At 38.2% G+C, this 12321-nt stretch overlaps 1 protein-coding gene across 1 annotated transcript in view; it reads right to left on the bottom strand.

The window, feature by feature from the left end:
* Nucleotides 1-13: 13 nt before the first annotated feature.
* The window catches only part of ABHD3 (abhydrolase domain containing 3, phospholipase), a 49666-nt gene continuing 37358 nt past the window's right edge, over nt 14-12321 (bottom strand). Inside the window, exons 5-9 of the mRNA NM_001076187.1 lie at nt 10196-10308; nt 6210-6383; nt 3741-3789; nt 3496-3661; nt 14-785 (exon numbers count right to left, since the gene is read on the bottom strand). Coding sequence (NP_001069655.1) covers nt 607-785; nt 3496-3661; nt 3741-3789; nt 6210-6383; nt 10196-10308 — 681 coding nt within the window. The 3' untranslated portion in view covers nt 14-606. The remainder of the gene's footprint in view (nt 786-3495; nt 3662-3740; nt 3790-6209; nt 6384-10195; nt 10309-12321) is intronic.

Here is a 12321-nt window from a genome sequence, read left to right as displayed (position 1 = left end):
TGAACTATAATCATTATAAAACATAAGTCAGCCTTAATTTAATATTATCAGAGTAAAAGAGTATGTAAAGTCAGTCTAACATTGTTTCATTTGCTTTTCAAAGTTATGATACATAAAAGATTTAGCACATTGTATTTTATGTTTAGTTTTCATGTTACTATCATTAGGTATAAATACCCTTAGGAATGTGCCAACTTATAACTTACATTCAAATAACCAAAGTCCTATTACAATTACTAAAGTACGATAAATCACCTAAAATAAGTAATCTAAAAAAATACTAGCCTAAATTAAAACCCTGAGGAATTAAAATCTTTTTACATACACCAGTTTTGGTTAAGTGCAATTCCATGTTTGTACTACTTTATTTAAGGTCATACTTGGTAAGGCATAGTAAAAATAAAATCTACCTAAATTGCCATCTAAATCTATATTTTATTTCTTGCAACAAAGTTGTTTGTTTCTCCAAAAAAGTAGTTTCTGCATGTCGTTCTGGACCTCTTCACCACCTGCTGGCTTATTTGCTTTATATACAGTAGTCAAGAGCTGTGCACTAAGCTGAGCTGCCTTTGTGTATGGTAGTTCAGACAAAGTGCATCTGAAGAACTACATGCTTGAGAGCTCATGTCCGTGTTCGATCATGGCCTGCACAAACTGCTTGAAGACTCGGTCCATGTAGGTGGACTGCCTTGGCCAGATTCCCTCCAGAAAACCAATATGGCCTCCGTAAGAAGTAAGGACCAAAGCAACATTTGGGTTTTGCTTAGCAGTTTCTATTGGAATAGCTTGATGAAAAATGGGGGATGGTCGGGCGGGAGGGTGGATAAGAGAGGGGAAGGAGAGAGAAAAATATATATTAACTGTTGTTAGGAAAAGTGTGCAACTTTATCACTTCTAATCATTTTAAACCAAAATACCGTTAAACAAATATTCATAATGAGAATGGCTAATCAAATAAATCTAATTTATATTAACCACCCATATTCTTCTAACAGTTCATGTTCACATTCATGTACTGGATCATCATTTTTGGAAGAATCAATCGATTGGTTGTAACAGAAGTACAGGCCTAGTCTTCTTTTGAGAAATTAAATAATTCAAGAAATGGTGAATACTTCCATTATGCTATAAGATTCCCACTTAGGTGTTACACGAAGGGAAAAAAAACAAATCTTATTACCTTTGTGAGAGTTATAAATTCACTATGTATGACTTTGGTTAACTTTACATGAAGTTAGATTCCTGAGGCCAATTGGTGGCTGTGTTAAGAATCCAAAATTATAGATACGATTTATAAAAACATATATAGATAGCAAAAAAACAATGGCATGAAATACTCCCCAGTGGTAACAGTGTTTATCTTTGGGTGGTAAAACATTGGTGATTATATTTTTTCTTCTCTGAATTTTTATTTATAGTTAAGCTCTCCCTACTCCACACCCTTCAATGGAACGGAAGGTAATTTTACTGTAGGACAACTGAGACCAGTTCAAGAAAGGGCTGCCGCAGGACCCCAACTGCCTGTTTAAAACTGACCTTTCACTACATTCTTTGAAGAATAAACCTAGAGACCCTAAATCAAGGCCTAGGAAGCCAAGTCCTTGTCCTAAATGGGTCCTGAACTCAGATCCTTATCCAGCCAGCTACACCTAAAACAGAATATCTATCTTGGGATCAGATGTGAGAACTTAAGGGGAGGGGCAGATGAAATGACTTGATACTATTTTTCTTTTCCTTTATCATCTTACATTAAGGGCTTAGATTTAAAGTGCTTCATTTGTCTCTGATGGAATTATTAAGAGCCCCACTTTCACATTCTGGATACACTCAGGAATTTCTAACACACTGATAGTTACAGTCATGTCAGGAGAACAAAAGGCTGGGCCATGGGAGTCATGTGAAAGATGTTGGCTGCCTGTGCTCTCAGAATGCAGACAATTGTCTACTATTTTCAGTGTGGCTTGGGAAAGAATAAGAAATAATGAGTCTAAACTTCAACCAAGGTCAAAACAAGTTAAATGCTGGGAAATTTTTTTTGGTGGAAGAAGGGCCTGTGAAATATAAAAACAGATGCAGAAATACTAGACTTCCTTAATGCAATGAAAATAGGCTAAACAATCTCCATGTTATTCAACTGATATTAAAGTTCACAGTTTAGGGAATTTCCCGGCAGTCCAGTGGTTAGGACTCCACATGCTCACTGCCGAGCGCCCAGGTTCAATTGCTGTTTGGGGACCTAAATTCCCACAAGGCTGTACAACGTGGCCAAAAAAACAGTTCACAGTTTAATTTTTGATTTGTGGTCAAAGGCCAAGAGTTCCATCTGTCTAAAACTACTTTGATTTAATCATAAATCACACAATGATATCCCCTAGAAAGATGGGCTTCCCTGGTAGCTCAGACGGTAAAGCATCTGCCTACAATGCGGGAGACCCAGGTTCAATCCCTGGGTCGGGAAGATCCCCTGGAGAAGGAAATGACAACCTACTCCAGTACTCTTCCCTGGAGAATCCCATAGACTGAGGAGCCTGGTAGGCTACAGCCCATGGGGTCACAAAGAGTCAGACATGACTGAGTGACTTCACTTCACTTCACTTCACTTCACTTCTTCAGAGAAATGGTAAAGTGACATTTTTAAAAAACTTTGGGGATTTTATGAAATTTTGGCAATACATATGTGCTGTGTTGGTACTCAGAATAGTTTAATACAGTACTTGGGGAAAATTTTTTTAAATATTTAGGGGAGAAATAAGAAAAGGTTTTATAAGAAGCTTTGTGAAGTTTCATTAGAAAAAAATTAGAGGTCAAATCTATTTATCCTTAAGATAGGTATGATTCCTGATAGGCATCTTACCTTGCTTTAATGTATGAACACAGGTACGTATACCTTTGTTACAAAATTCTGTATATCTTGAATTAAGAGAATGAGGAAGTTAACTTGTGCATAATTTTCTTCTATACAGTATCCGGGGTAAAACAAACTCTTTGCCTTCAAATATGACTTTATTGTCTGAATGTGCTACATTCATTGAGTTATCCAAGGACATCTTATTAATAAAGTCTCAAGCTCTCTTCTAGGTTTAAAAGGGGAGTAATATTCCCCTTTACAAAGCTTTCTGTATAAGAACCTCAGGAAGAAAAGGCCAACTATGTCAATGTACTCTTGAGGTAGAGATACTGTAACATAGCCTGTCCAAAGAACAGATATTTGATAAGAAGGAAAGGTTGTAAGAATGAATACAAGCAAAATACTGAGAGCCATAATTTGTTCTGAGGCTCTCACAGTAGACTAGAGAAGAATATATGAAAATGTTTAAAGTGATCTGAAGCATTTATATACTAAATTATGAGTATCAAGCTATTTTTTTTCTGTTTATCACAGTGGAAACCAGTATATGAGTGACATTTTGTTTCTTATTATTGTATTTTCCCACAAAGAACATTATTTTTAAACAGTTGATTCATGTCAAAATGTATACAAAGATGTTAATTTACCATGACTGGGTGAAAAAACATCATCCACAGAATTCAGACACAACACTGGAATCCCTACTGACTTCAGTCTACGATTTGGACTGGCATCGGTGTAATAGTCATCAATTGTCCGGTAGCCGAACATGACAGAAGTGAATCGCTTATCAAATTCTCTTATGGATTTAGCCTGAAAAACAGAAACCAACTATATATGTTCTTGGCATCAAAAGAGGAAATAAAAGTATTACATAAAGTTTCTCTCCTACCTTCATGACATGATCCACGTCAATTTGTTTTACAAACATATGCCGGTGCCTGGAAACAAAATTTCAAAAATAAAAAAGTCATTCCCATCTCAAACACACCTAATAATAAGTAACTTGGCACAGGACATAAAGTTGTTACTCAATAAAATATTTATTGACCTTCCCTGGTGGCTCAGTGGTAAACAATCTGCCTGCCAGTGCAGGAGATGTGGGTTTGATCCCTGGGTGGGGAAGATCCCCTGGAGGAGGGCATGGCAACCCACTCCAATATTCTTGCTTGGGAAATCCCATGGATAGAGGAATCCAGGGGGTTGCAAAGAACTGGACACGGCTTAGCAACTAAATAACAATAAACAACAAAATAGTTACTTAATCAGACATAGCAGGAATAATAGCAGGTAATTGTTCTGAAGACTCATTTTTAAAGATTACTTATATATTTATTTTTTTTAAAGATTATGTGAAAGTGCTGCACTCAATATGCCAGCAAATTTGGAAAACTCAGCAGTGGCCACAGGACTGGAAAGGGTCAGTTTTCATTCCAATCCCAAAGAAAGGCAATGCCAAATAATGCTCAAACTACCACACAATTGCACTGATCTCACATTAGCAGCACACATTAGTAAAGTAATGCTCAAAATTCTCCAAGCCAGGCTTCAGCAATACATGAACCATGAACTTTCAGATGTTCAAGCTGGTTTTAGAAAAGGCAGAGGAACCAGAGATCAAATTGCCAACATCCGCTGGATCATGGAAAAAGCAAGAGAGTTCCAGAAAAACATCTATTTCTGTTTTATTGACTATGCCAAAGCCTTTGACTGTGTGGATCACAATAAACTGTGGAAAATTCTGAAAGAGATGGGAATACCAGACCACCTGATCTGCCTCTTGAGAAATCTGTATGCAGGTCAGAAAGCAACAGTTAGAACTGGACATGGAACAACAGACTGGTTCCAAATAGGAAAAGGAGTACATCAAGGCTGTATATTGTCACCCTGCTTATTTAACTTATATGCAGAGTACATCATGAGAAACACTGGACTGGAAGAAGCACAAGCTGGAATCAAGATTGCCGGGAGGAATATCAATAACCTCGGATATGCAGATGACACCACCCTTATGGCAGAAAGTGAAGAGGAACTCAAAAGCCTCTTGATGAAAGTGAAAGTGGAGAGTGAAAAAGTTGGCTTAAAGCTCAACATTCAGAAAATGAAGATCATGGCATCCGGTCCCATCACTTCATGGGAAATAGATGGGGAAACAGTGGAAACAGTGTCAGACTTTATTTTTTGGGCTCCAAAATCACTACAGATGGTGACTGCAGCCATGAAATTAAAAGACGCTTACTCCTTGGAAGGAAAGTTATGACCAACCTAGATAGCATATTCAAAAGCAGAGACATTACTTTGCCAACAAAGGTCCATCTAGTCAAGGCTATGGTTTTTCCTGTGGTCATGTATGGATGTGAGAGTTGGACTGTGAATAAGGCTGAGTGCCGAAGAATTGATGCTTTTGAACTGTGGTGTTGGAGAAGACTCTTGAGAGTCCCTTGGACTGCAAGGAGATCCAACCAGTCCATTCTGAAGATCAGCCCTGGGATTTCTTTGGAAGGAATGATGCTAAAGCTGAAACTCCAGTACTTTGGCCACGTCATGCGAAGAGTTGACTCATTGGAAAAGACTCTGATGCTGGGAGGGATTGTGGGCAGGAGGAGAAGGGGAGGACAGAGGATGAGATGGCTGGATGGCATCACTAACTCTATGGATGTGAGTCTGGGTGAACTCCGGTAGTTGGTGATGGACAGGGAGGCCTGGCGTGCTGCGATTCATGGGGTCGCAAAGAGTCGGACACGACTGAGTGACTGAACTGAACTGAACTGAAACAATTTCAGAAAAAAACTAATTCACAGATAATATTTTGGTAATGTTAAGAATTGTGGGGGCTGAGAATATCCATATTTTAGGGGCATGCTCCTAAGCCTCTAAAACATATTATGTTCATAACACAAGCTTTAAAAAACATATTATTTAGCTCTGAAAACACTTAACACATTAGTTACTACCCAGGGGAGAATTAGGTACTAATAAGATTAGCAACAAGTAGAAAATCCAGGGAAATAGCCCATAGTTATTCAACACATTCAATACTAATATTTTTATTCTTTTAGAATAATTTAGAACAGTAATGAAATGGTGATCTTCAAAATGGGGCACAGAGACTAGAGGTTGTACAAGGTACATTGTGGTACAGAAAGAAAACATTAGAGCTCTTATCTATATTTTTAGCTTATACATAAAATCTTTTTATTTTTGTACATATTGAAATTGAAGGATTAATTTGTTACTGTATATAACATAATAGTGCATATAACAAATATATATATACATTAGCAGTGTTGTCCTCTAAAACATTTTACTGTGGCACTTACTCCGAAAAATTTGGAGACATTAGGTGTTTAAAATGACTTACTTATTCACGGAAGACTGGAGGCAAGTTGTCAAATAATAATTAAAAAGCAGCCAGTTCAGTGGTTTCTCCAGTGACTCCGAGCAAGCAAAGGTATTCCAACCAACTGAAAAAGTTGCAGCTGCCTTCAAAGGAGTTTTTGGTCCAATTTTGCCCAAATAATTTAAAAGCAGCATTCTAAAATGAGGAAAAACAGAACACAGTGATTAATTCGTTCTATATCACAAGACATCCTGTTTCTAATTGTGGACTTTTAACCACGGAGAAGAAACATATAAACCAATGTGTCTAACCCTTTATCTTGGAAAACCATGAAAATACCTTCTTTCTTTCCTTCTGTTCACATATTTATCTTGAGAATGGATAAATATGGATAGGGAATTTGAGAATGGGACAAAGCATACAGTTGTTAGTTAAATGTGTATCTTTCTTGGAGGTAAAACATCAGGAAAATCCATCGTAAGAGTGGTTTTCTTTTTTGAAAATTATATTGGGGTCTATTAAAACTTTGCAATTCCCTGGCCCCTGGCCCCCTAGCTGAGTATTTAACTTATTATGGGAGGAGTGTTTCAGGCAAACTTTTTCTATAAAGGGCCACAAAGCAAATGGGTTCTGGTGGCCCTAAAAACTCAGTCACAACCATCAATACTTAACCCTGTGACTGTATTTTAAAACAGCCGTAGACATGTGTGAAGGAATGGACATGGCTGTGTTTCAATAAAATATTATATATGGACATTGAAATTTGAGTTTCATATACTTTTCACATGTCGTGAAATAATTCTTCTTTTCCAACCATTGAAAAATATAATAACCATTCTTGGCTCTTGCACAAAAACAGTCAGATTTGGCCTCCGGGTTGTGGTTTGCCAATGCTTGACACAGGTGAAAAATCACAAGGAGTGGTTTTCAAATGTGTTTGCACACTGAAGTCACCTGAGGAGTTTTAAAAACTGATTGATCTGGGTCTCACCTTGAGATTCGGAGTAATTGGTCTGGATGGCCATTCCAATTGTCTGTGCATCCTTGCTCCCTGGGCTTCCCAGGTGGTACTAATGATAAAGAACCTGCCTGCCAATGCAGGAGACATAAGAGATGCAGGTTTGATCCCTGGTTCGGGAAGATCCCCTGGAGGAGGGCATGGCAACCCACTGCAGTATTCTTGCCTGAAGAATCCCATGGACAGAGGAGCCTGGCGGGCTCGAGTCCATGGAGTCACAAAGAGCTGGACATGATTGAAGCAACTTGGCACACATGCACGCCTCGCTCCCTACAGCTCCTTGTCTGGAGTTAGACTTCCTCAATTGTGGCAGAGCAATCAACCCTAAAGTCACTTGTTTTCTTTTCCTGCTCCCTCCTGCTGTTTGTCCTTATCTCCTTTCACATATTTTCCTCTTGTTCTATCATTTTTCCTGATTCTACTCTAGTTTTACTTTGGTAAAAGGGACAAGCATGGAATTTAACACAGTACACCAGAAATCCAAGTTTGACATTTACAACTAAGAGAAAGGATAATAGTATAAATTCTGTTTCTATTTTCCATCCTTTATTTCTCCAATTGCTCAGGTTCTGAAATGAGTAAAAATTCTCTCTCATTCTTTTTTTTCCAACCCAGATGGACTACAGAGTGAATGAGAGATATTAGATCAAAAATGGAGATTTCGGGGTTTGCTGGTTTTTTGGGTATTTTTGCTGTTGTTGAATGAGGTTTGTTGGAAATGTTACAGCAAAAAGACAGAAATGGCTCCACGCTGTGTTTTGAAATTCATCCCAGCTGTAGACTAAGTGACCTGCAGGCTGGACAGATGCCAAAAACCAAGAGCTTCAGCATTTCCATCATGTCAGAATCTCCTTCAGTGATTTCCTGATCCAGGGCAGAGACCTCAGGCTGGAGATTTCCCTTTTGAGAACAACTCTTCATAACGACTGCATTCCTTTTTTTATTGTACATAGCTCCCTAAGCTAGTTAAGGGATAATGCTTCTCTCCTGCAAAGGGGTCATTCCAGTGTCTAGTTGTGGTGGCCCAATTCTTTGGCTGGCAGTCAAGAGGTTTCTGTGAGGCTGGTGTAAAGGGCAAACTGAAAGAGCTAGAAACGAACCTCGAAGGAGCAGGAAGCACCAAGAATAGCTGTGACCGAGTAGGTGGGGACACTTCCTGGTTATTACTCAGGAGTAAAATAACATCAAGATATCACCCCATAAAAAGGCCATGTCACTTTGATAAGAAAAAGACTCCCTTTTTTCACCAAGAAAAAAAAAAAAGCAGATAGAAAAGATAAAGAACTCACAGATTAAGAGATTTAAGAGACATAATCTGTCCATATGTGGACTTTATCTGGCTCATGCCTCAAACAAACTGTAAAAACCAGCCAACAGATTGACAGTGAAATGAAATACTGACATCGAATATTTGATGACATTTAGGAATTACTGTTAGCTTTGTTCAGGTGTAATAATACACTGTGGTGAGTTGTTGTTATTGTTTCTTAAGAGACTCTACCTGTCAGAGACCCATAAATCTCTATAAATGATGTCTGAAAATTATTTTAATGTAATCAGAGTTGAGAAGGAATGGAGGGTAGATTATCCTTGAATTGACAGTCATTGAAGCTGGGGAGATGAATATTTATGAGGAATCATACTCTTTCTACTCATATATACTTGGAAATTTCTATACATTTTTAAAGCTAGTCTAGGAACCCAATGGGAGACTGGAATGTGACCAGGTCTGGAGCAGCGTGGATTCCTTGGTGAGACTTAGTTCTGGCTCAAACTGCTGCTTGGCCCCAGGCATAACAGGCGTGGGGATCACCCAGTCTGGGCATAAGGGTCTTAGATGCTTTTGTCTGCTGCATCTCCAAAAGGAAAAAAATGTATCAAGCTATAAACCACATCCCAGAGTGGTAAACCCACTTGGGAACATGTCACAGTGCTAGGCAACTAGAAAGGGGACTTCCCTTTCAACAATTTACAAGACATTAATATTCAACCAGCTGCAAAGGCTAATGGTCAAGTTCTGCCTTCAGGCACTGAGACTTCAACTCGACAAGAATAGGCATTTCCCAGGAGCCTCTGAATAAAGAATCAGGGCCTGTTTACATAAAGTCTGGCTTTTTAAAAATTCAAGAATTTATATGACTAAGGGAAGAAAGTTCAGCTGCCACCCTGTCCTTTAAGGTTCTCATTGTGGGGCAAAGGAAAAAGTGAAATACTTTTCTTTAAGCACAATTCACAGATTTTGTCTGGGTTTTCTGCCCTGATTCAGACTTCTTCCTTTTTAGTAGGTCAAGTCCGACCTTCCATGCTAATGTAAGAAACGTATTCTTTGCTTCTTAGTTTTATGCTTATCAGAGTCTAAAAAACTACGGTGAGAGCCAATCTTTCAGAGCCCATCATTTGTAAAGCTGTTCATTTTCAAGTAAGCATGCTCGCAAGACATTTTGAAAATTGACAGATACATTGACTATAGAATTAAGAAAAAATATTTTCTGTTTCCATGTGTTTGCTGATTTTGGACAATGGTTTAGGTCCTCTAAGCACAGCAAAATGCCATATAATAAAAATTTTGTTTTTTATTAAAGCTCACTATTACTACAACAACAACAACAAAAACACACAAAAAATTAGCACAAATGAGGCTAGGCTTTCCTGGTGGCTCAGATGGTAAAGAATCTACCTGCAATGAGGGTGACTCGGGTTCGCTCCCTGAGTCAGGAAGATCCCCCTAGAGAAAGGAATGGCAACCCACCTGAGTATTGTTGCCTGGAGAATATTATGGACAGAGGAGTCTGGTGAGCTACATACAGTCTGTAGGGTCGCAGAGAGTCAGACACGACTGAGCAACTAACATTTTCATCCAACCATATGTGATAAAATATGAGCAACCCAAACATTTGCTTTTAAATGCCCATTTAGCTTATGGTCATCAGAAAGAGACAGGCACTAGGACCACTTCCCTCTAGGACATTTTAGAAAGGAAAAATCTTACCCTCCCATTGACACTCCTGCTGCCAGAAATGGAGCAGAAGGGTACAGACTGTGGACGTGGTGAATGACTGTCTCCAAGTCTTCAGTGTTCGAACAACAGTAAGTCCTTGGCGTCTGCAAGCAACAACAGGTAAAGCACAAAAATTAAAATTGGGAGGGGAATCATTTGTGTAACACAGAAATGTAAAAAAGAGCAAAAAGTCATAACTGGGAGAAAATGACCTTTGTTTGCACACACTATATGAGTCAGGATAATTTTCCATTTTCTGTCTTGCAGTTCAAATTTATGCCATTTAGAGTCAGTACTACCTGAGTTGGCACTAACAAAAGACTCTAATCACACAAGGAAGTCTGGAGGGAAATGGGACAAGACCAATATAAATACCTTAAATTAGACAGATATGCAATACTCTATTCAAATGTGTCTCTAACTAAAGAACAGAGTCAATTTAGGAAGAAAAAGTGGAGAACGATACTTTTTTATAGGAAACCAACAACAATTTAGGCCTGACAATGCCAAAGCAATTATTTTTTTAATATATAATTTTATTTATTTATTTATATTTTTGGCTGTGCTGGGTCTTCATTGCTGCATAGGCTTTTTTCTAGTTGTGGCAAACAGGCGCTACTCCAGCTAGGCTCTACGTGAGTGCAGGCTTCAGTAGCTACAGCATACGGCGGCAGTTAGCTGTTTCATGGCATGCGGGATCTTCCTGGACCACAGATCAAACCCTTGTCTCCTGCACTGGCAAGCATATTCTTTACCACTGGGCCACTGGGCAAGCCCCAAAGTAATTCTTACTAAAAAAAAAAAAAACAACAACACAATCAAGCAAACAAAAAAGGTTTTCAATAATCCACAAAAAAATCTAAACTGTAACTCCTTCCTGCTCAGGTATAACCTGAATGCTGTCTACCAGTGAAGGAGTGTGATTTTTTTTCTGACACTGCCTTCACTCTAGATCAAGCAACATGCAGTCTGCTTTATTAATTAGATATTTTCTTTTTCAATAAGACTTCCATATAACCCCAGCTGCGCTACACTGAAAACAGACACTTAAAATGTTAAAATATGTAAAGCTGATTATGCCTCAATACATAATGCATTAAAACAAATGATTTTCATGTGAACTCCATCAATAAGGGCTCTGTTTCCAGCAGAAAAGCTTCACAGATGCTTTATTTGAGATCTGGGAGCAGAGGGCAATCCTGTCTGTACAATGTATGTGAGAGTGTGTGCATGAATAAAGTATGCATGAGATAAAATAACTAGAAACTTAACAACAAAGAGATAAATCTGGTAACATTGCCCTAATAAAAAAGCCAAAACCAGTTATCTGTACAACCCGGATGGTAATATTCCAATAAAATATGACTGGAAGATTATGTGTCACCCACCATTCAATCACTAATGCGTAGTCTGAGAAAACTTCAATTTTCACTGATCCCTGCAACTAAACTCAAGGTTAAAACACTCCTATTTCCTACTACCATCTTTTTGAGATCTGCAAATATAAAACTCTCCAAAAGACAAATGTTAACCTCACAGGATTTACAATGGCTAACACTTATTGAATAATTAAATTTGTGCCCACAAAACCCCAAGGCAGATCCTATTTAGGAAACTGAGTTATTAATAGAAAATTGAGTTTAGAGAGGTTAAATAATTCCTGTAAACTCAAGAACAGCTAATACACGATGAAGCTGAGATACTTCCAAAAATACTTTGTGATTAAATGCATTTGAGGGGCACAAATTCAATGTAAAATCTAAACAGACCAATGTCTACTACCATGCTTATTCATAGTAACTGCAGAATTTGTCACAAAAATTCAGGTGAAAAAAAAATATCCTTTAGCATTTTTACTGTATTTGTGTTTATTCACACTGCATAGCTTTAAATTTTCTGTATTATTTAATATAAACAGTTACCAACACATATTCTTGTTATGCAGGCTTCAAGTGAAGTAAGTGTATACATGTGTATACACACTTGCACACACAGATACATGAACATACACACAGAGTTGGTGGTGGTGGTTTAATCTCATGCCTGACTCTTTGCAACCCCATGGTCTATAGCCCACCAAGCTCCTCTGTCCATGGAATTCTCCAGGCAAGAATATT

The sequence above is a fragment of the Bos taurus genome, chromosome 24 (genome assembly GCF_002263795.3).
Source record: "Bos taurus isolate L1 Dominette 01449 registration number 42190680 breed Hereford chromosome 24, ARS-UCD2.0, whole genome shotgun sequence".
In the NCBI taxonomy this organism is placed as follows: Eukaryota; Metazoa; Chordata; class Mammalia; order Artiodactyla; family Bovidae; genus Bos; species Bos taurus.
The sequence above is the reverse complement of the archived record's forward strand: the minus strand, read 5'-3'. Positions and strand labels throughout refer to the sequence as shown.